We start from the raw sequence: 25,610 nt of genomic DNA on the forward strand, positions 1-25,610 counted from the left end.
CTTGATCCTTTGATAGAAAATAATCAGTGTGGTCCATGCATCGAGTGCAATATTACATACAAGTGTACCACATACACCCACCAGTTAACACTGACAACAAGAGCCACTGTATCTTGTTCCACAAGAAAAGTATTCTTCTAAAAGTCTCATGTGATTTATTATGTGTAGGAAAAACACAAAAAGCACTAAAAACCAGAACAGCAGCGCACAGGAGCTGCAACCTGACCCAAGATCAGCATGACCTGGTGGCAGTGCTTTTCAGAGAGGCTAATGAAGCAGCGGCCTCTCTAAGATACATTGACATCGACCATGTCAGACCTCCAAGAAGAGAAGGTGATTTAATTACCCTTTTACTCCAAAGAGAAAATTTCTATATTTTCACTCTGAAGACTCTTACACATTGAAATCTTTATCAAGAGTGTGTGATCAAACATTTTCTCAAAAATAAAGTATGGTGGTTGTATCATAATGGCTCTCCTGTATATATGTTTACGCTTTTTTCTACACCCAAATACACTCTTTGTACAGATGAAAAATACAATGCATCAAGTGTGACTACTTTTCTGGGATTTTATTTAACTCGTTTAGAAGGGTGTTTAGCAGGCTTGGGTGTTATCACGGTATTACTGTATACCAAGGTATTTAGAAAATCCCAAAAGTATGTTTTTCAATACCGTCATAAATACAGGCGCTCCTCTTTCTTTAAAACTCATTGTATGTAGTGCACAGCACGCACCATCAGAGCTCAGTCTCAGGTCTCTACTGGAACAGAAGGCTGAACTGAAAGACACAGCAATACCTAGTGGTGAAGGGAGAAGTTACAGGACTGTAAACAACTGGCGACCAGCAAGTGGGGAATAACTGCATGTTTTTTTTTAACATCCAACTTGGTAAATTAAGGATTTATTTAGACCAAACTGGAGCTCATGACTGTTGTAACGTGGTGGACTTATTTACTCACAAGACTAACCAATACAGTTTGAGTGAATTTTATTTTGTTTCTGTTGAGATATGATGAGTTAGCAAGGCAATTAAGCCTCATCAATCTCCCATGACCGAGAGAAAATTGAATTCAAAAGGTGTACAGTTGTATTTCTCTGTTTAATAAGGAAAATCGGTGTGAAAACATGACTTTTCTTAGCATTTTGTTCATTTCTTTTGTGTATTTACTTGTCTGAAAAGTTTTTGTACAAGTATTCGAGATTTCTAACTTTCTTCTGCCTCTAACATAATACAACAGATTTTTCATTGTGAATGATGTATAATCACATATGTACGATGATGAGTTTGAAATTATGTTTTATAAATTATATGTCTGAAAAGTTGATTTGAGGCCATGAGTGAGAAAAACAATGGTCTGGTCAAACCAATTTCACAAGTTCAGACTGATTTGTCTTCTAAGAGAAGATAAAGTCTAATTTGAGGTTAAAAATCAGCCCTAGTTCAGTTTTCAACCCCAGGGTGCACTTGACTTTTTGACTAAATCTAGCAGAGAGCAGACCGACATCCCAGAGATGAGACATTGCCTGAGAACTAAATAAGCAGATGTCCAAAGGGATTAGAATATGAAAGAGATATATTAAAGGCATTAAAAAATCTCATTTCATAAAAGCTAAAGTGCGAGCTGATTAAAAAAAGAAGACGACTTCACTTACTTGCAGAGGGTGTTTCAGCATGGACTGGAGGTGTGGAAGGGATGAAGGAGGGGAAGAAGAAGGATCGCAGAGATCGTTCAGTGTGGAGGGGCGAGCGCTGCGTGGGTAGATTCTCACAGCTGCCCACACTGCTGTGGATCTTAAGGTTCAAGGGCTTGGTCTTCTTCTTGGCTCTGAGGGAAACAAGAAAAGAAAACCATTTTGATTGACAGATATGGGATTAACACAAATGTTTAATAAAATAGCAGAGCTTTTAGACAAGTAAAAAACAAGTTAAGTTCTCACAGTGGTAAATACCTTCACTGGCACATCTAACAATGTGTGGCTCTTCGTTAAATGTGAAAATGTTTCTAAACTAGCAATAACACAACTTAAAAGTGAGGTCCATCTATTCATTTACAAGGTTTCCCACACATTCATTTATTTGTGGAAGCTAAACATGATAAAAAAAACCCCACATCAATCATCATCAACGTAAATTGGGAGCACTCTTGGAAGAAACACACACACAGACACAGACACACACCCATATACACACATACAAACAAACACACAGGCATTAAAAAGATGCAAAAAAAACAAACAAAAGTACCCTCCTCTGGCAGCTACTGCCACACATAAACTCTCACTCTCTGGGAAACACTGTCTTGTGATGGAATCAAGTTACAGCAATCGAAAATGCAAATAGGCCAGGGGTGAAAAGTCTAGCCCGTTATGGGTACCTTATTCCTACTCCTTTTTTCTAGCACTCTTGGTCAGCCTCCACGCATCACAAAATCTAGACTTTATTCTGATCTTGACTACACATCAGTAAAGTGTCACAACTTCAGCTTGCAATTTTGTGACACTATCGTGGTTGCAAAATATGTCCACACCCAAACATGGCAGACATTGGGAAGCCACTTCACTGGTAGTCCCAGCTGCCATTCGTGTCTCCAGGACCACATGTTTTCATGGTGATACACTTAGATTCAAAACATGGAAACATGCCAGTTGTGACAACGAGGCACGGCTGGTAACAAAACACAAAAATGTCTTTCACAGTCTGTACCATCAGATACACAGAATAGGTAACACACATGATACAAGCAGACAAGAACATCACAACAACACAGCACAAGTCTATTACAGTGACCCCAGGTTATTTAAAGCAGAAATGGCTGAGGGCACAAAACCTTCTCTTAAAGCAAGAATTCTTGCAGAGTAGCTGTCTGTATTTGCGGCTAGAGGGAAGGAGGATGAAGCCTGGGCTGAGGAGGCAGCACAGCTATGGTCAGTGCTCCGCGAGTGGTGGCAGTGAAAATGAGAGCTGGTCTTTTTTTTTTCTTCTTTTGTGTGTTTGGCCATGTGGCAATGTTGGTTGGTCGGTCAGTGAGTCCCTAACTTTGGTCCAGACTGATATAGTTCAACAACTATTATAGAAGAACTTGCAACATTTGGTGCAGACGTTCATGGTCCCCAGTGGGCACATCCTAATGATTTTAGTGATCCCCTGACTTTTCCTCTAGTGACACCATGAGGTTGACATTTTGGGGCTTTAAGTAAAGTATCTAAATAACTATCTGATGGATTGTCATGAAATTTGGTCTGGTCAAGTTCCTGCAAAAATCATGGCATTCCTATCAGCCAGTTGTGCTTTACATTTATTGAAATTAGCAAATGTCAGCGTGTGAACAAACACAACTAAGATGACAAAAAAGAACATTTTGCCTGCTAACCATCAGCATGTTAGCACTTAGCTCAAAGCACATCTGACTAAGCTCAGAAAACAGACACAACGGCTGTCCACTCTGACTTGTTTACAGTATGTCTTAAGATGCTAAAAAACATGTAGACAGTAGACAGTTTATTGGGCTTAGCATTTGTGGGGCGTTCTCTACGAGTCCTCTAAAAGCTCCAGTGTGTAAGACTCAGGAAGATTTAGGGGTATCTAATGTTGAGGATTGCCGATGGCAACCAGTTTAAACTCTTCTTTGTTAGAATTCCTTCAGTGTTTGATACTCAGGAATTTGGCAGTGTAACATGGTGATCTCCGTGGACAAGGACCTGCTCCCTATGTAGACATCAAGGGCTAATACTAAGGAAGAGAAAACACAATTATCCTTGATTTCAGTCAGTTATACACTAAAGAAAACATACTTTTGTTTTGTTTTATTTTTCCCCCCATATTTTATGCATGACTTTTTTAGAAATTTAGGTAACAAAAAAGAAACAAAACACTGCAAACAAGCATAAGAAAAATAAAAAGGACAAAAACCATGCTTTAATAGCTATACGTAGAGACCAGAGTATCAAACAAAAACATTTAAAGTTTAACAAATGTCCAGTGTTTTTTCAGCTTTGACATCTTGAAGTCCATGTAATGTTTGCATATAATGTCCTATTTCTATTTCGAATTCTTGTATTTCTGATTTCTTTTGAGTCCATTCGAATTTATGAATGTATGAATGTATGTTTTCATACAAAATGAATAGTTTCAAGCTATTTTTTCCTGACCATCAACTCCATTTTTATCATACAAAAATATTATATCTTTTTTCTAATTTAATCCTTGAACCAGCCAATGAAATGTTTTACTTCTATCTAAAATAATTTAACAGAAATGCATTCAAAGAATAAGTGACCAATACTTGTGATTTTAAATTCATACTTATGAGATCATATCCTATGCCAATATATACTATACTGAACCGGACCTTTAAGGTGAAGTTATTTTCTAGAACTGTCACCAAAACAGCAAAGTATTTCCACTTGTTCAGTGATATACTCATAATTTCTTTTCTTTACTTTCAGTCAGAATCATAATGCAAAGACTTCCATCACTATCCCACGAGAGAAATAGCAATTTCTCCACCCACGATAGTTACATGTACATAGACCATAATGCAATGCAACTGCAAGGCATGTTGCATTTTGAGTGAGTGGACGGACTCTTTCTATGAAAAATCTCTCTGCTCATAACAATAGCTATCATTATTATTCTGTCCACCTACATACTGTACACCAACACCCCACAGCTGAATGCAACAAGTTCACACCAGCTCTCAGACGGGCATGAAAGTCACACTGGTAGACAAAGCAGGGCCCACGAAGGAGAGAAAGGTGCACCTCAAAATTCAATTACAATACCATTCCTGAAAAATAACACCTGAAAAGCACTGAGCACACATTTTAAGATTGCCATGTTTGTTTTGACTCCACAAAGTTATTCACTTAAGCCAGTTTACCAAACTTTCGAATAAACATGCAAGCGTGCCAGGCTTGGTATGATCATAGGCTGCCAACAACTCTCCTTGCATAAAATCAAAAAGGAAAATAAAACTGCTGACAGGTTGAGAAAAGTATGCAGTACGACATAGAATAGGTTGTTGATTTCAAATAAAAAGTCACAAATAATATGTTACATTGTTAAGAGTTAGAAATGGGATTAAAGCATGGTTAGGCAGTTTTACTTTGGCCTCTTTGGGCAAAAAATAAAGCCATGGGGCATCTAGTAGCTCAGTGGATGTATGAGGGCAGTGTCCTTGCATTTTTGTTAACAACAATAATAATAACGATAATAATAACTGTATTTATGCGGCACCTTTAAAAACAGAGGTTACCAAGTGCTTTGACAAACAAAGCAAAAGCAGAAATGGGATATATATAGGGGGCAATACAACAACAGAAAGCCAAACAGTCCTCATGAGCACAAGTGAGACTAAACTAGGGTACAGTTAGGATAAAATTAAAACAAAGACAAATCATGCTAGCTCCAGGATACATAATGTTATAGGTAAAATAAATAAAAGGACAACATCACTTAAACGCAAGTCTATAAAAATGACTCTTACGAAGTTATTCAAAGGAAGTCACTCATTCTGCGAGCCTTTTCTCCTCAGGCAAAGCCGACGGGTTCTGATGGCAAAGGCAAAGTACTATTGGACGTCACTACATACCAATTAACACCTGCCTCTGTGGTTACATTCTTTCTTTTCAGGAAACGCTTGTTAATTACTCGAACAAAATCTTTTTAAATGATTCATTCATGCCGAATCAATTGTCACCAATAATTCCCCGTAATCATATTCTTCTGTTTGTCGGCATGCTTCCTTTAGGGAGAACTGTCATTTTGGAAACAAGTTTTGGATGATTAACCTAGTAGTGCAACTTGTCTTTGTCAGCTTGTCATAAAACTTGTTCGTATTAAACGTCACCTGTCACAAAGATTCACACGTGTCAGTGAGGTAACTGTGAACCCATCGGACTAAATGACATACTTACATGTGATGTGTCATGTGACATAAGTAACACACGTACTTATTTTAAACCATGACACTTTTTTCTAAACCTAACTGCGTGCTGTTGTTGCCTAAACCTAAGGAAGTGAACCTAAATTCAAAGTTCTATACATACTTTATCCTGTATTTAAGAGGCCGAAACTGTGCATTTCCCGTGAAAACTGATATTTATTTTAAAACTATATCCCTACAACAAGTGTAAATTGACATCCAATAAAGCATCCAAAACTGATGCAGGAGGGTTATCTTAGAGAGTCAAAGTCTGACATGTAGGGCCACTGATCTGATGAAGTGTTGATATTTGACAAGTTGGGAGTGCAAATCCGGTGATGAAAGACAACTATCACTAGATTACAATCACACTGGAGAAAACTTTGAAAAATTCGATGATTCTCTGAAAAGTTCTGAAGGTCTGAAGTGTTAAATGGCAGATTTATGGACGTTTATTTGCCATGGACATCGGAGATAATGATATCCCCAGGAAGTGTAAGTCACACTGAATGATGTGTTTCATGTCTGGGTGTTACGACTTCACTGAGTGATGACTCAGAGAAGGAGAACGATTTTAACTTAAATTCAACTCACGCTACCTCCTCATATAACGTTAATCCTGTCCAAATGAGTTGAACATTCCTCTTGATATAGGCCCCAGGAGGAAAAAAAGACGCATGAAAATATACATAACTAACTTCAGGTCTGCATGCATACAGAAATTCATGCAGAGACACAGAAATAAAGCCTCGTTCACCCTGAGAGCACATCATGTCCTCAGGCTTAGCTGAAGTTGAATGACTTGTAGAAAAGTGACAGCAACCCTGATTGAGTGCTCAAGTTAGGCAACAATATCTGATTCTTATGACTGACTTACAAACTGATGTTTGAGTGATGCGCAGACACACACACGCGCACGCACGCACGCACGCACGCACGCATGCACACACGCACACACACACACACAGTGAAAAACAAGTTGAGGAGATGCATAGAGAGTGAGCTAGAAGGACAGAAACAGACTATTAAAGTAAAAACTCAAGAAAAGAAGCAGCAAACTAACATGAGTGGCAAATGAACAAAAACCAAACCAGCAAAGAGAAAAAAGGCACTGCTGAATGTTCAGGTAAAGATAAATCTCACAGAGCCATGCGGGACAAAGTATGATAAGCAAAGAATAAGAGTTTATACATGAAAAATTGATTTTTAAAAGTATAAACTTAAGACTGAATCATCACACTCATTAAGTGTCAGATCCCACAGGATTTTTTCCTCCCATGTCAGTCTCTCACTCCCCACACTGAGTCATGCAATTAGACCTGTAAACCAGCCCGGCACTCCACTCCCATCTCCTGCAATAAGGAAGCAGCCTGCAGGTTATCACTTCTCCGTCACAGAGCTTTTGTCAGCTATTCCGATTAGCCCACTTTATGCAATTTGAATCTAAATTAAACCATTCATCTCCCTGTATGCGTGCCTTTATCCTGTCCCCGAATGATTTCTGCATGTTCAGGGAGGGAAAAGTGAAAATCAATGTGGTGAGAAGGGAGAGGATTCCCATTTCTGGTTTTGAAAACGGCTGTCGGTGAAGGCAGCGGGCGGAGGTGGGGACTGTCAACTCCTCAGTTGTTAAAGCATCTATTCAGATACCTTTTTTCACTCTGCATATGAAAAGTTAAAGGAAAGAGAAACTTAAAGAATCTGCATCACAGAAAGACAGGAGAAGGGGGAGGTGGTTGACTTGTCGAGTGTTAAGAGAAATCAGCGAAAGGTGTGAATAGTAAAGTTGCCTTTTGATCTAGTCTTGGAATGTACGTCACGATGCATTTTCTCACTGATGGAAATCACTGCATGTTTGTGTCACATTTCAGGTTGCATTTTTAGTTTTTCATTCCCACAGGGTCTTCCTGAAGTGAAGTTCACACTGCGTGACTTTCAAAGTCGTCAAATCACTGTACTGTTCACACAACTTGTGAGTCTTGAAATCGTTTTGGTTTTCATACTACATAGCTGACCACACCAGGGGCTCACACACTACAGTATCTTTCACCAGAAGGAATCCCAGATGAGTGTGTCTGGCCTTCAAACCATGTTTTGTCATGAAAACAAACTCAAGATGTGACAAGGGAAATTACTTAACACCATGTGAGTGACAGGATTTTTTGGTGTTGTTGGCGTACGTGTTCACGAAACAGCCTGTTTTCATGTCTTACTGTTTCCTCGAGGTGCAACAACAACATCAATCCATTTTGTATATACAACGCATACAGTAAAATTCATCATCCCCAGGCTGTCAAACACCAATGCTTTGTCATGCCACTCAGCGTGTGATATTGAAGTCAAAGACACCCTCTAGCATCTTTAGAAGATGTACCGAGCGTTCAGCTAACTCCAATGTAAACCCATCAACAGCAATTGTTGACACTGAGAGCAAATGGCACTGTACAAAAAGTAGGGATGCACTACTCAGGGCATCAGCATTTAATGACCTGAGAATGAGAATCAGTTTTAAAAATTGTTATACTATTGTCACAGGTGAGCCCTCCCCCAGGCTTCCCCACAGGTCAGGATACTGTATTTAGCCTGCTAGATAACTAGGATGTGTCCGCACTATATTGGAGAGACTCTCGGCTTGCATCTTTGAACAGTTCACACATTGATTTGTGAGTGCCAGGCCAACTGATTTTCTTCTTATCTGGGGCTTACATTAGGATCTCCAAAAACTGTCACCAAGCGGAAAATCAGGTCTACAGTCTTGTAGTGTGAACTCGGCATTACCTACAAAGTGTAATTTGGGCATTTCCACTTATATGACATATTGTTACTATTACCCACTGTACCATGTGTATTACCTGCTGATTTGCAGAAAGCTTTAGATATTGTTTTTTTTTCCTGTTACATCCTGTTAGCCTGACATCGCCAGACCATTTCCCAAAAGCAAATCAGTCTGGAACTGCTAAGGTCATTTTTAATTTCCAATGGCCTTAATTGGATAGACCTACAACTAGTCAGAGCAACAAAACATGCTACGTAGTGCTAAGCAATGGAAAAATGTAAACAGACAGCAGCAGACTACACTTGACAGGCACTCCTGGAAGACATCTATGAAGGAAAGTGCTGCATGTCATGAAACCAAACTCATGCTGCACTCTCTGCCGCAGCGATAGAGCAAAAACACAGCAAGGGGAGAGGGAAATAGGCTCAACCACAACCAACACCAGCTACCTGAAGACCCACAAGTAGATGACCCATCGTGGAGGACAGTTAAACTCTCCTCAAGTGACTACCAATGAAGATGGCATCAATTTTTCTGTGCTGCAGTTTTAAAACCAGATTTTGAAAATAGTTCTACCATAGAAAGTTCCAAATTAGCTGCAGCTATCTTGTTAGTTTTGAAATGCCTTGATGGCGCTTCTCTCTCCTAAGCTAGGTTTATGCTTGACAGCATGACCCTGGCTTGAGGGTGTGCAAGCCAAATACTTTCTCACGTTAAGCGCAAAGGCTCCATAAGTTGTCAGTCATCCTATCATTCCTGCCCCAAAATAGCTAAACTGTTGCGAATGGCCTAAAGTGGGCCAGGTCAGGTCGAAATAAAACACAAACTTGCAGATTCGTCTGGTTCCCAGGCTGATATTCCGACGCAATTTGTCAGTTTTCTCTGGAATAATTAAAGTTGTATCTTTTACAGTCTAAAATTTGCATAACATGAAATTGAGTTAATCCAGGGTCAGGATGTTTGCAGATGATTGCTGTTTTTTTCCTTGCAAACCATCTCTGAACGTTAGATTCTGACATCAGCTCTGTCAGAGGAAATCAAGGGAATCCACGTTGTGTGGGCAGACAGGTTTTATGAAACCCAAAAGGTGGGATCAAAGCTTTATTAACTTTCCTAGATAGTTTACACTTTTGAAAGATGAGATTTCACTTCACAATATGCAAGCAAGGATAAAAAAAAGTCTGACATTCACACACACACACACACACACACACACACACGTACGTACACGCATTCATCCACCCACTGCCTCCACATTCACTTCCCCCACACTCAGAGACGCTAATTACAGTGACACCTTCAAGTAAAAGTTCCATTTGATCAAGGACAGAAGAAAGAAAAGGACAGCAGCGATCCTTCAAATACATATCTCCTTTACATTCTGACACATAAAGGATTTTCAAAAAGGCAGGGTCATTCATATTGCACAGCTTTCTGTCTAGCTAACAAGCTAGCAGGTACTCACTATCCAAATTGCATATCTCTGTAGTAATACTGTGATACCGCAAAACATTAGAGCTATGTCTAATTAGCACTTGTGTCCATATAGCAGAGTAAATTACTTGTGTGATCCTGTCTGCATAGCTCCACTTTTTACCTCAGAAATATGCAGAGAGCTCTGCCGAGACCCATATGGCAAGAAAAGCACCCTGTTGCGTTTTATGCAAATGGATCCATGGAATAATATCTCTGGCAGCCACTGCTCTTTGCTGCTTTAATAAAGTTGGTGGCAAATGAAATAAGGTGGCTAGAATAATGATTGCAACCGAGAATAACTGTGAGCCCTTTCAGCAGCTTCACCCAAAGCAGGTTGTCTTGCTTTCAAGAGACTGCGGTGTCAAGCCTGAGTTGAATAAAAGCTGGCAGTCTGCTACCCTGGGTAGACTTTTTGTTTTTCTTCCCTGAGGCGGTGTACCAAAGCCAATGCCAAACTTAATCTAAAAGGAATTTATTGTTATTGCACAGCAAGTGCAACAATCCAAACACTCCCCTTTGTTAATTACGAAACTCTGAATTTTCTGAACTTTGGACTCTTGACTTCAGGCTTTTGTGTCATGTGATTCCACGTGTCAAAGCCACAGTAAAGACGGTGGGTACAGACCCATCACTTTAATGTGTGCAAAAGACTGCAAAAAAAATAAACATACAATATCCCGTAACTGCTGAACCTTCCTCTACTGTGATGTCAACACAAGCACATAGTGGGATGACGCTGCACATTGTCATATTTAGGCAACAACAGCACATGGCAACCAACACCAGTACTTAAACAAACGCAAAAACTGGCATGGATGGTCAGAATTAGGCAACAAGGTGTTTGAGTGACAGAGAGGGGCAGGTCTGTCTCTTGATCTGCTTCGAAGCGTAAGCAGAGCATGCAGACGTAAGCAGAGCATGCAGACGTATTTTACATCATCCATCAGCATGCAGACGTATTTTACATCATCCATCAGAATTTCTCTTTCGGAGGGGGGGTTACCTTGGCACTGGTTAGATGGAGGGAAGTTAAAGACAGCTCATTGACACAGGCTACCCACATTGTTTCAATACAAAGCTGGAAAAATGGGCAAAATATCCAAATATATCCAAATCACTGGTGCAAATTTTTTACACTAATTTATGTGCTGTTTTTTTCATTTTATGGCCAAAAAAAGAAAGGGGTGGCGGCTTTCTCTGTAACCATCTCATTAAGATTACAGGCCCCGGAGGTGTTTGTTTGTTTGTTTTTGGGTTTTTTTTTTTTTTTTTTTTGGAAGATTGAACAGTGGAAGATAAACAGGAAGGGGTGGAGAGGGGATGACACACAGCAAAAGGTGAGCTACAGGACGCTCCACAGAACCCTAAATTGAATTGAAATTGTATCGTGGCAGACTTTGTGATATAAGCAAATATTGTATATTTCCATAAAGAATCCACATGATATTGTATTGTAATGAAAGCAGTAATTAACACCTCCAGTAACAACCTCTTTACCAACAGATCATCCAAGAAACCACGAAACATTGCTTGATTGCCATTAGAGACGTCACTACTAAATATAACAGCATGTTTTTTAAATTGACACAGAGAGGGGCGTATCTGTGTGTAGCTGTTCATGCTTGCCCACGGGTTTTGTTCAGGTCATCGTTTGATGTCTCATGATGACGACATTTGCTGATCACCTGTCGAGATGGCTGGATGATAACAACACATGAGTAGAAGAAAGTCACTTTCCGTCCTTCCTTCTCTTGTCATCTCCTCTCTGTCAGTGTCTCCCACTGGGATATGGGTGGGTGTCAGTGCACTGTCAGAGGCCAGTGGAGGCACAGCACTCTCAGTGGGGATTATAAATCATTTGTGTGTGTAGTTGATTGAAAACTGAGCATGATGCTAAGGAGACAGCAAGGCTCTCAAGGCAGAAAAAAAAGAGAGTGAAACCACGGACTGAAAAGGAGAGCGAGCAAGTCTGTGTGAGACAGAAAATGAGAGGGAGAAAGAGGGGGTTGGGGAGCTGATGACCAGATGAGAAGCGAGACCAGTGGTTTGGGACCGGAGAGCAGGGACAGAGGAGTGACAAGTTGACAGGAAGGCGGACTGTGACATGTTGGCTTTTCAGTAGCTTCTCGGGGATGTGTGTCGGGGCACACTGGCACTGCACAGCCTGTCTGGTTAAAATAGTTTCAATTCTAAATGCTGTTGCCATGTGAAACTATGAGCAGTGTTATGGTAATGTTGTTCTCGATTTATGTTTTCTTTGTGCAAGACTGGTAAACCAGTAAGACAACAGCTGTTTCTTGCAAAAATAAACTTCACTGTATTCTTTTAAAGAAACAGTCCTTTCAGTTAGTACTCCTGATAATTGCAGTAACACTTGAAATTACTTCCACTTGAAATCACTGATCAGATAGTAGGGGTGTAACAACAAATCCACTGTACTGATGCATCGATTTATATTCCTGTGAATATACTACATTGATAGGTAAACAGCGAGTTGTCCTTGAAGTGTAACTTGTATCAGAATAACTAATTTTTCTTTTGTTAAAACGGAAACGTTCTTGATAGCAATTTCCCATTTAATTGTTATGTTAACTTATTATGTTGATTGATCTCTGATTCCCTTGCAAAAAACTGCTGAATCCTGACCTCTACTATCCAGTCTCCAGGTATTTATTTCACACACAGAATACTTTTCGGCTACCCCATCATCATGCCTGGGTCGGTACATTAGTTGGTCGATCCACCACTTTGGTCCAGATTGAAAAATCTTTGCAATTGCTTAATTGATTAACACGAAATTTTGTTTTTACTTTGCTGGTTTTCAGTCAGGTGATGTATTTCTTTTAGTAACATCATCGAGTAAAAATTATTATTATAATTGTTATTATTATTTTGATTTTTTCCACATTCTTCTGTAGTATTTGGCAGGGACGATGCAATTTAACGTAGTTCAAATACAGGGTATGTGACTGATGTGTTGCACAGAGAGTTTCGACTATTGTTTTTTTTTTATTATTTACAAACAAATGACAGTGCTGTATTTTGTACTTAGTACTAATTAGCAAATGTTGACATCTGCATGCTAACACTGTCAAAATGAGCATGTTGGCATGTCAATGTTAGTATTTGGCTTAAATCCAAGTATAGTCTCAGAGATTCACAGACTCCCTCAACACGTTCTCATTCTCAACTCTTCAAATACCGACACTTTGTAAGTGGCTCTACAGGTCAAACGAGGACGTCCTCAGAACCTTTCCAGTGTCAGTTTTTGACGCTCAGGGACAGCATGTCCATTTACGCTTGTTACATGCATTGTGTCTTTTTAAAACAAACCTCCGTTTTTACACAGTTTCGGGTTGTTAAATGCATACAGTCTCTTTTCATAATAATACAATGCAGGTAATAAAACTTTAGGTGTACTTCCTTGGGTTTGGATGGGTTTGAAAAAAAAAAAACATCATAGTTTGGCTTAAAAAGTAAGTTTGTTACTAACGTAATGTAAGGTCATGTTACATAAATCACATCCGTCACTAGCACAGTATGCAGTTCATAACAGCTAACTTTGGTGTGTCCCATGCAGACTTTCTATCAATGCTGCTGCATCAGTTCACTTTATATCACCATTAACAGGTGCTGCAGTCTGTTGGTATCTAACACTGAAAGCCACTGACTAAGCATCAGTTGGCCTATTTGACGAGAGTGAGATCTGGTTGACCTTGCAAACTTTTTAATGAAATTTTTAAAGCTAAAAGATGAATTGATTAATCGAAAAGAAATTCTTATTCACAGCAGCGCTATTTTTAAATGCAAATGTTTTAAGCACAATTTGAGATGTTCATTCTGCCGCCTACCAAGATATCATGTTGCAGCTTACGCTGTAAAGCAAAAAAAAACAACCAAAAACTAAAAACAATGGTTTTGGTAAAAATGCAAGAATTTAAAGGCTAGTTCATAACAGATACATTCAAACATTTGAAGGAGAGAAGTAACAGTATTATAAATTGCCACATCATAAGCTGAGATGGTGGTTGAAAGCAAGTGGAACGTAAAATCTTTCAGGGTCAAACTAAGGACTGTAGACAGTCAGTATTTAGCTGCTCTGTGAATAAGCATAAGATACTAAGAAAAGATAATTCGCCCTCCGTCCCTACATTAATTTGCGTGCCAGAAATGTAAACTTAATTTGCAAGCTTCTAGCTAGAGGCAGCATTCTTCTGGTATATTTAGTTTAAAAACTTGAGTCAAGCGTTTGACCCAGGATCTTTGTTGACAGGTATGCCCGAAGACCGTTGGTCAGACACTTGACTCAAGTTTCAAACTGCATATAGCCTACCGAAAGAAAGATGACAAGCTTGGAGCATTTCATCAGATTTCTCTCATGTTTTGTTTGGAGAACATCGGGTTTTGAATGGAAGATTTATAGTTTCACAAGTGAGATTTAACAGGTAGCAGAAATAATTTATTCCTCAATCTGTCAAACAATTAAATAAGAAGATGGGTTCTTAGTAAGCCACATAATGTGCAGTTAGTGCGAAAAACTGACAATATGTTCCTGCATGTCAGACACAGTATATTAGGCACAAATTAAAACGCACTACAGCTGTCTGGATGAAATATTATACACATTACTCAGGTATTTTTTCTCTTGTATGTGAAACAGAGTTTGTCTCTGAAAGCAAGATGAATTGCAAAGGACAAGTGTCATCTCATCTAATATATATGCACACTCTTCTTCTGGATATAACACCTGAGGACTTTGGGCTCAGGGTCTACTAAACCAATTTTGCCCTTTGCAAGATGTACGGTACGAAGCTCCGCTGTTTCAAATTGTATAATAGAATCAAACCCCCAGTGAGAAAGTATAGGAGGCAGAAGTGGAGACAAAGGAGAGAGATGTTGTCATGGTGATAGAGGAAAGCATCTCTGTTTGTGAGTTAGACTGGATTTGGTAGGTCAGATGGTTCGATAGATGTTTTTGTATTAAACCTTCTCGTTGTGAATCTATTAGACAAGATGATTATTATAATTAACTATATACCTATACATACAAATATATATATACACATATACACATATACACACATAAACATTTATAATTTGAATACATGCTAAATTACATTGACATCTATCCCCCAAAAATGGTTTGGGGTCTTGATTTTACTCATATGTGCTAGTCTGGTCTATTAAGGAATGTCAGCGAGTTATAAGTTAGTAAGACTAGCAGTTTGCTTATTCCCAAATGCCTGAGAAGTGCATGCTTAATAATTTTTGTAGCTGTATCAATACATTTAAATTTTAAACCAATTTTAAAAAAGTGATGGAAATGAGGTAAAAAGTTTTAAAAAGTCATTGATAAAAATGTGTGGCAACTCAGTCTGAACCACATTTCATTTTCAGGTTTGAGAAGCAGTAAGTGTGATCCAAAACCACACAAGAGTACTTAATCTTAAAACTCTTCAGTCTAGTACCATTTCTTCAGGCACCATTGTTTCCTGCCATTACCAGTGCTGTACATCAGCCATCTCCAGCACCTGGTGATAATTTGTTGTTTAGAGAGACATTCAATGGCTCAATAAAAGAGTCGGTATTTAACTGATAGCTTGGCTCAGGATGACAACACAGCGATTCTTCAGCATTAAAATGCTCTGAAAGCCCACTATCAGGAAAAGTTGTGCAGATTAGTGATGAAATATTCTTGGCAGCCAACTTTTGGATGTTTGCTGCTGATGGACTGGATTCAAAAACTGCCTTTTGAACATCCAAACACACTGTTCAGTCTAAGTGTTCCTCATTTGCTGCTGATTTGTCTGGGATGAATAGGAATAAAGAACCATTCATCTCTGAGGCTTTAAAATACAAACAGGTGTTTCAAGATCCTTTGTTGCTGCATCACTACATGCAGAACAAAACAACAAAATCACAATTTGATATTGTTGGCACATTTCCTTTTTAATTTGCAGATACATGATGAGTTGTCCAGTTAAGGCCAGAGTGTGAACTGAAGCTGAATTTCAATAACAACTTTCTGTTTTTTTAAGTGCTTTTGTAACAGCAGAGCTTGTGGCAGCACAGCCACCTGCAAGAAAACAGTTCATGTAAGGCTATCAAATAAAGTATATCAATATCAGTTTTTGTTTAACCAAACAATCAGTCTCTTCTTTAGTGCAAGCTTTATCACTGCTTGTTCAGTCTTGGGATATGTGATATATACGGTCATGGATCGACCATCAGGAAGTTTCGGAATTTTCCTGCTGGGCCCGTCTTGTGAGGGTCGGTTGTTTTTCCAACTCCAGCATCATATTCTGTTTGTAACCACCTTATTTTGAAAATGTTTCCTTCCACTAACTTTACCAGCTCAGTTGCTAGCACCCCCATCAATTTGATTGAATAGATTCACCAAAAGCAGATTAAAGGAAAAACGCTCTTCTTTTTTAGGGCCTTCTTTACTTTGGCATTTCTAATTTATTATCCTGATTTTAGTTTTGGCCTTCTTGTTTATCTTTTAGTTTGATGACATTTTATGTCATTTTAAAATAAGAACCGTCATGTTTTAAAAATTCTGGTATCAACTTGGTATTGAAATACTGGTTTCCTGTGAAATCCCTAGCTCTTATGTTTAGTTACTTTTGCACTGATTACTCGTGTCCTTTTACTGTGTGGGGATACAGCAACCCATTCTCACTCCCAATGTGTCAAATACTGCTACTTTGTCGGTGATCTCAGCGTCAGACAACAACACATAGACAGGCACATTCGGTATGCAGTACCAACCGGGCAGTGGCAGTTTGTAATACCACAAGCAACTGGCACAGTATAAAAACCCCAAAGGTTCATATTGTGTGTCAGAGGTGGTAGATTGGTCAAACAAACTCTGGACTTTCACCCACTGTTTGTTTCTAATGTGAAACCAAAAAAGCAATAAAGGTATTTCATTAACAGTGTACTGTCCTAGTATGTGAAGAATGTTACACTAGTGATATATGCCACATGATGTCTGTCACATAAAGTTATATTAAGCTACGTTAATAGTATTTAACAAAACATACTTATTTTAAGCCAAACCATGATGTTTTTTCCAAACGTAAGCACTTTAATTGTAGGAGGTAAACCTAAAATGTTGTAACATAGGTAGGCCACATTTTTTGTTTTAAAAAGATTTAACAAGCATACATTGGGTGAACATTCACAACAGACACAGCAGGTCATATGTGTCATATTTTGATATGTGGGTCCACAAAAAAAATCAGCAGTTTTTGATGAGTTGGGATGAGAACAGGTTGGATATAGATGTTTCTTATTCTAAATGTTTTGTATAGGCTACCTTTATTTTGGAGAGACCAATGTATCATGGAAGGCCTACGTGATATGTATTGTAAATGCATAAATTCAGAAAATGTACATGAAAGCTGAACATATAATGAATTTTTGGCACAAAAAAAACCCAATATAATCGTCTTTTTATGTGAGCAAGGTTTTGTCATATTCCAACCTCCTTCTCTGTCATGTGCACAGCAGCAGGTCTGTGTGTACTTCCCTCAGCATCCAATTGAATAAGAATTCATTTTCTCAATTCTGTCAAAATGAAACCATAGCTCAAACCTTAAACTCCCTAATCCAAGTATTAAAGCAACAGAAATGGAAGCGAGAACAGCTATCTGACCCACAGCCGTGAGGGTTAAGTGGTAGTTTTGAAACACAGGCAGAGCAGTAAAATGAAAGCGAGCCTTAAAAGAAGGAGGGAGGTCAGAGACAATATGGAACCTGGAGCAGATATTATCTGTCTCGACTTAAACATCACAGAGAAACACTGAGATTAAAGCCTCTACCTGATGGCCTGAATGATTAACGATAGTAATAACTCCCTTTATGGTTGTCGGACAGTGAAACAGTCATACTCTACTGTTAAATAAATCAGACGGCAGCTGTTACTGGGGCCTGTTTTGGTTTGTGTGGTCTGTGAAAGAGAAATGTTTGACACCATTTTTAACATTTTAAATTGTGTTTGATCTTCCCGTAAGACTGACTGTGAGGAAACTTTAATAATCATGCCGGGAAAGTTAGGATTCACATAATTAAATCAAAAGCAAAACAAGATTTCCATAAAATTAACAAAATGCTTTGAGCACGGTGTAAATGAAATAAATCTTTCCAGTGTAAAGCTTGGCTATTTCTCAGAGATCTCTTTTTTTTCATCTTCTAAGATAAGACTTACACAACTTTTAAGGATAACTTCTAATCACCCACTCAAATCCTGTTATCCTCCCCAACCAGCTCCCACTTGTTCACAAATTACCACAGAAAAACCATCAGCCTAATAAATCCATTCTCCACCAGCAACACTGGCATTTGGGCAAACCGCCACTCCTAAACACTCATATAAATTCATAATCATGACTCCAATTTCTGGGCTGCCGGTGGAGGCCGGGATGAGCACTCATTACAGCCGATAGATGGGTGGATGGATGGAGGGGAGGGGTGACAACGTCTGGCTGTTAAGGGCCTGCTGTTGACATCACCTCTCACCTGACTTATCATTAATGGCAAGGGGGCCAAAGCCCTAATTAACATGGATGAGCTTTTGTCCGCAGAGAAAAGAAGATACATAATCACAATCCCCTCTTAAGGCAAGCCGCTGCTCCCCCTCTCACACACACATACATACATTACCTTACTGCTTTGACATACATGGCTTTGTGCAGTACATTTAACTACGCAGTTAATGTCTAAGGCAACAGAACATGTAGGACCAATAATCCTCTGGGATCAGGGGTCGGCAGCTAATGTGACGACGTGTGTGTCCCAGGTAGAGGCAGATCTGTATCTCGGTGGACAGTCTGGGGAAAAAGCGTCATCTATTTGACGCCGGCTGAAATTTCAGAGAACACTCAAGAGATTTTTGTTTTTAAAATGAAAAGCAATAAACGTGTCTTGAGATTACGAATCGCTTTATAAAACACAGCTCTGCACCATTAAGGAGTCATTTTATCCGACTGAGTTCAGTCATTTCTTTACTCTGTGTGCTCTGGAGCTGCTGTTGTACTGGAGCTGATGACCCTTTCAGTGTTTCAAATAGAAAACCATGAGAAAAACAAACCTTAAAATACAATTTAAATGTAATAATTGCACCACAGCTACAAAAAAAAATCTTGCTGATTGGTTGTCAGATGTCTGTCCAATCCCATTTCCGATGGCTCAAGCATAACTCCAGCCACCACTTTAATCTCCGTTCTAAATCAGTGCACAGGTGTATCAAACTGTAGGTAACCATAGCAACTTCTGCCTCAGTCGGTGATACCAGATTAGCCTGGTTATGGACCTCTGAACCGTCGCCCACATCCCAGATTTGTTCAGCAGCTGAAATCAACCTTGGATTGTGCCCACTGACAGCTGTTTTAGCCAGTTGGAGTTTAGAATGGAGATGATCTTCCTAACAGGTAACCAGCTAACTACCTACATACATACATTAAGAATAAATATTTGTGACTCAGTCAAAAGCTCAGCTTATCTGCTTCATCAAAACCGTGTGCGGTTTATTGACAGAGACTAAGCAACATGTGCACTTGGTACGGCAGCTGCTTTCACGGTTACTATACAGCTTGACATCACCAGACCAAATGGCAAATATGAGTAAGTTTGGAGCATCTCGGTTCAATTTCATTTTAGCCCCAAAATGCATCTGGACACAATTGGACAGACCTACAATCAATCAGAGCAACAAAACATGTCACATAGCACTGACCGCCGGACAAATGTAAGAAGACTTCAGCAAGAACAGATGAGCTGTGAGGATGTAGCATTAATTTGTCAGTGAACGAGTGTTGCCCTTTTTGCCATCAGAATTTGAACATTGTACGTTAACAGAGACTCTCACATCAGCTTCAGCCATACTGGCTGTTTATGAGAGGGCCTTAATAGTGTTCCATTGTACTAAACCAGGTTTATGCTCACCCTAATGTCCCCGGCGCCAGAAAAAGTGCGAAGGCTCCGAAAGTTTTCCGGCATCTCAAACAGCCCCATATCAGATTAACTGTTGTGATTGGTTGGTGGAAAATCTGTCCAAATGGGACAAACACCAAATGTATCCACCAGAACAAATACAACATGAGTTCTCAGGTTTATCTGGTTCTCAGGCTAGTCAGCATATATAATAGACCTTGGAGTCTTGCCTAATTTATAACACAGTTACACATACAAGCTCATTTTAAACAGAAAAGTCACTTCTTACACACAAGATGTGTTTTGCAACTAGCATCTAATAATTTAGCATGATGTTCCTCTTAATATCCCTAATATCAATTAATAACAACTATCAATCAATTAAGGCTGCAACTAACCAGTAACATTTCAGGAGTAAATAATCCAGAAAATATTTAGATTTAAGAAGATGTAGTCAGAGATTTTTTTTTTTAACTAAGAAAACTACTCAAACTGATACACAAGTAAGTTGGCGATTAATTTAATAATTTATTTTAATCAATAAATTGATTTTGCAGTTCTAATATTGATAACACAAAGACAAGAGGCTCGACCAGAAAAGGTAACAATCCAAATAGGTTTATGTAATGATGACCACCGATTTTGATTATTTTAACTTTGTCTGCTGTGACATATGGCTCTATAGCCCCAATAAGATTTGGCTGTCACTGCTTTGAAGAAGAAGCCATTGTTGTGCCATTACTGCAATGTATATGTTTTTTTGCTGCATACTATATTTATATGGTCTAGAGTTAATAAATCTAAAAATGAACCGATCCTGGACAATATTAAGACGCCTTTTTTTAGTCAGTGAACATGAAGTGATCACAATCAGTGACTGAGGTATCTCGATCGTATCTCGAAAACAACAGGCTTGCTTCACCTTGTGGTGTTCTTTGCCTTTTTCTACATTTTATCTCATCATGACATGTTGTTTACTGCATTTTCATCTCTTACCATAAGAATATTACTATTTTTTACTACAAAAATCAGCAGCATATGCACATGCATAATTGTTGTTGACTTCTAAATGAAAAGGATTGGCTTTTGTGTAGTTAAGGTTACATCCTAACTGAAAATATACATTCATTTCACTGCTGTGTTTTCACACAATGCTGATGTAAACAAACCTTTAACAGCAGCAGACAAGAAAACATTCATACCTATATTTAGTTGCGGGGCTACTGTTGTTTTCCCTTGTAAACACCTGAAAATCAATTTGGCAGAAATAGCAGGTTCCGGTCCTCTGCAGGGGTTAACCTATTTGTTTAGATCGCAGATTGTATCTTTAAGTAAGTAGCTGTCCTTTAGTGGATTCTCTCTCAGTGCTTTTCAACACTTGATCTCAGTCAACAGCGTCGCAACCTTATCACAGTTTCCTTTCGCACCACAGAGAAAACTAAATCCAATAAAAAATGTATCTTCTGTCTGAATTGGTAGCTGTTACGGATGACGGTAAAATAACACATTGACAGGTTTTCAAAAGAGACGCATAATGAGAGGGGTGAGGCAAGAAAGAAAAGGAAAGAGAAAGAAAAAGGGGAAAGGAAAAGGGGGGAGAGAAATATATGATGTGTACACCAGCTCAGTGAAAGCAAACAGCTAAATTAGTCATGGAATGGATGCAAATTTGCTTCCCCTGAGCGTTGCATGGTAGAATTACCCTGAGAGAAGCAGAGGGTGAATCATGCCAACCCCCGGCGCCATGTGATTTATTAGCAAACATCCAATTCAATAAGAAAGTGCTTAACATTCAAAAAGCTGTGAAAGTCTCATAAGGTGGCATTAACTATAGATATTAGCATTTCCACTGGCGGGGGTGGGGAGGGGGTAAGACAAGAGGCGGTGGAAAAACAAACACGCCCACCTTCCAGAACGATCTTGGTGTGACGTGCCAAGTGGGACTGTGACAGACTGAAAACTCGCTTGGCCTTTTCCAGGCACGCATGTTACTACTCATTAACATAGACAACGAGGTTCATTAATTGACACTCTAGTCCAAAGAGCCTCTTTAGTTTGAAAAGGGCACAGAGAGAGAGGGGGAGAAATAAAGACAGGAGACAGAGAGAGACAGAGAGGCTGCAACATCAGGTAAATGAAATTACGGTCACACTCTTGGCTAGAAATTAAAGTTTAAGTGGTGCTGGGTATCCTGCACACTTCTTGTGGTCTCTAAGTAAAATTATTAACATGTTGCAACACTTATCTCAGGCCTCGAAGAAATACTTCACCAGCAGACACTTGAACGTTGCTGGATATAGGCTTGGGCAGTATCACAGTATTACAGTATGCCAGAGTAACGCCAAACTTTTTTTTTTTTTTAATACCGTCATAAATACAGGCTTTCATCTTTCTATTAAACTCATTGCATATAGTGCACAGCACGCACCACCACAGCTCAGTCTCTGGTCTCGACTAGTGATGTAGACAGCTGAGCTGAGAGACACCATAACACCTAGTGCTGGAGGGACAGGTTACAAGACTGTGAACAGCCAACAGCCAGCAGACAAAGAGAGGCCGCGGGGAAGAATGGCATGTTTTTTACATCTCACTTGGTGAAATAAGGATTTATTTTGACCAAACTGGAGCTGGAAATCCGGTTTGGTTAGCAACATTAATCAAGACAGTTTGACTTTTGCATTTTATGATGAGTATTGCATTGTCTGTCTTCTGTGATGAATAAAAAGTTTAAATCAAAAGATGTACAGGTGTATTTCTCTGTTAGTTTTGTCTGTGAGAATATTACTTTTCTTAACATTTTCCGGGTTTCTTTAGTATATTTATTAGTATGAAAAACTACACACCTATTCTGTCATTCTGAATACCCTCGCAATATTTCAGGAAGGTATTAAGATATGAAAAAATAGATACCGCCCAAGCCTAGTTGGTTATAATCAATTTGTGAAGATCTACGTATGAGTTTCAAAAGGTATTTTGTAGCACTAGGTGTGTGTACATGGACCCTAATATTCTACTACTCATAAGAGAAATAGCCCAGTCAGAATAAAAATGCCTTTTAAGATAAGTTGCCAAGGTCACACTGAATATTGTCCTACTCTTTATAGTCAGGGATATTATTGTCAGGGTTAATGAACCAAAAGTTGAAACTACACAACATAGAGCAACAGATATGATATTACAAGGTCTAGCCTAGGTTCTCGGTTTGGTTCAGGAGATAAGGCCTTTGCCCACTGAGTCCATTTTTCTTTGGAAGCAATTTTTCAATCTGCCATCTAAAAAAAGAAATAAAAAAAACTTTGCACACTGAGTCTGATGTGTTTTATAGTTCTATTAATTGCAAAAAAAATTGCAATATCATACAAAATGTAAAGATATTTCCTCCTTTGCTTTTCTCCACTGGAGTTACCTCAACTGGCTATCGCCACTGTCTAAACTCTCTGTCTTGCATTTAGCACCGCTGCTGCGTACAGGGACTTAGCTGTCCTACTCTCTGTCTCCACGCTGTCTCTCTCTGTCTATGTGTTGTCCTCATCCTCGTCTTTATCATGATCCACCTGTATTTACTGTCTGACCTATACTATCTGCACTATTACAAAAATCTTCTTCTGTTATAATTCTGGCCAATTAGACACTTTATATCAGTCAGATTCTAAAAAATAAATATAAAAAAAATAAATTCTGATTATTGTAATAGTATTTCAGAAATATGGTCCATGTAACCACAGCTAATGTTAAAGTGTCTTTTAATGGATTTTCTCAAAACTGGCATTTTGTTTCTACCTACTGGTTTCCAGATGATAAAAGATGCAACACCAAACCAAAGAATAGGCACTTTATTACTGCTTTGCATTCTCTCCAGATTCAGGAGACAAGAAACCTTTCTAGTACCTTAATTGTTTGAGTTTTGTGCACTTTTGTGCCAAACTCAACTTTTCTGGCAAGTTTGTGGAGATAATTGCTTTATTTTAAAAGGATTCGGGCCTGAAGTCTTTTTGTTATTAGGCAGCACTCATCAAAGGTCGTATAAAAGTTATCATTTTGGCTGCACAATTATTTTTATTTATTCGTAAAAAAGATGTCACATACTTTAACATGAGAGCTGTGTTGAATTGGCTGAGAGAAAATTCATCCCACACATGAAAATCTAACAATAAACTGGTATTTTGGTTTCTTCGTTGAGTTGTTTTCTTGTTACTTTGGCTTTCGACTGTGTTTTGTGATTTGTGCTGTCATTTTAATGCTTTAATTTAAAAAAGATTTTCAACAGTACCCTGACCAAAATTCTTGTTTGGGGGTTTTATTAAACTTCTGCAAGACTCCTTTCTAACATCACACTCACCCTGGTTTTTTAGGTGTCGATTTCTGTCTTTCATCGAAAATGCTCCTGAATGGCTAACAACTGCATTGAGAGCAACTTAAATCTGTAGTCAAAATGGTGTATATTCTTGGCCATTACAGCTGTCTCTGATGCAGCTGTAAACTGCAAAGAAGAACATGATGTTTTGTTGCATCATCTCGTGCAAAAATTCTCTATACATACATTGACATTTTTAATGAAAGACATTTTTTTCCCTCTGTTTAAAAAAAACCCAAAACATTCTGTCCACGCAACCTTTGTCCAAACTGGAAAGCAAAAACAACACAAAGCCTACGTCAGAAAAAGATTACATGAAAAATTAGTAGTACAACAAAGTCACATGACATTCTACAAAACATGGCACGATATTTATGGACGGAGGAAGAGATCTTAACTCTTAAATGAGACAAAGAAATTACGGTGATATTTTACTGGCATTATGGAGTAACTGCTATAGAAATAAACCTGCCAATGTTTTGAACATCTATTGCCATGCTTCTTGAAATGTTATCCCAAGAGGAAAGTTATGTAACATTGCGAGAGATGTTGCATAATACCACTCAATGGAAACACAGTTATTTCGCAGTTCTGTTTTATCGAAATTTTGAAAATATCACTTAAGTTTTGAGTAAATCTGTAATAGAAACCCACCTACTGTTGTTGTGTTGGTGCGTGCTCATTACACAAAGCAATGATAGGTATGCACTAATTGAGACGATGACATCATCGTTTTTTCGACAGTTCAATTTGGGAAAACGTTCACACAGATATACGGTAACCGCGTTTTAAAAAATCCTTATCTTAGAGGGCATTTTCATTTTTTATGTTTCAGTGATCTTAAACTCATATTGCATGTGGACAAAGGGCCAAAATATAGATATGTTTTCAAAAATATCTGTATACATATTAGTCCATTATCAGACTAATTTGTCCATCTGGAAATGCAAACAGGAATGCATGAGGAGAGTTCCTTTAGTTACTGGTTTTAGTTTTGTTTTTTTTCCTGCACAGGACATTGATATTTATCAAATATCCCATTTTAATACATAGTTTTCTGAGGAGGAGAAGGCAACAGCTTCAACAGGATAATCCTTCAAGAGAGAGACTTAAAAATGATTCACAAACCTCTCGCTTGTGTC

The 25,610-nt window shown here is 38.7% G+C and overlaps 1 protein-coding gene across 3 annotated transcripts in view; it reads right to left on the reverse strand.

The window, feature by feature from the left end:
- The window catches only part of ksr2 (kinase suppressor of ras 2), a 124,779-nt gene that overhangs the window by 55,125 nt on the left and 44,044 nt on the right, over positions 1 to 25,610 (reverse strand). For all 3 annotated transcript variants that reach the window (XM_042488538.1, XM_042488536.1, XM_042488537.1), the window contains one exon: positions 1,656 to 1,828. In XM_042488538.1, coding sequence (XP_042344472.1) covers positions 1,656 to 1,828 — 173 coding nt within the window. The remainder of the gene's footprint in view (positions 1 to 1,655; positions 1,829 to 25,610) is intronic.

Source organism: Plectropomus leopardus, chromosome 6 (genome assembly GCF_008729295.1).
Source record: "Plectropomus leopardus isolate mb chromosome 6, YSFRI_Pleo_2.0, whole genome shotgun sequence".
In the NCBI taxonomy this organism is placed as follows: Eukaryota; Metazoa; Chordata; class Actinopteri; order Perciformes; family Serranidae; genus Plectropomus; species Plectropomus leopardus.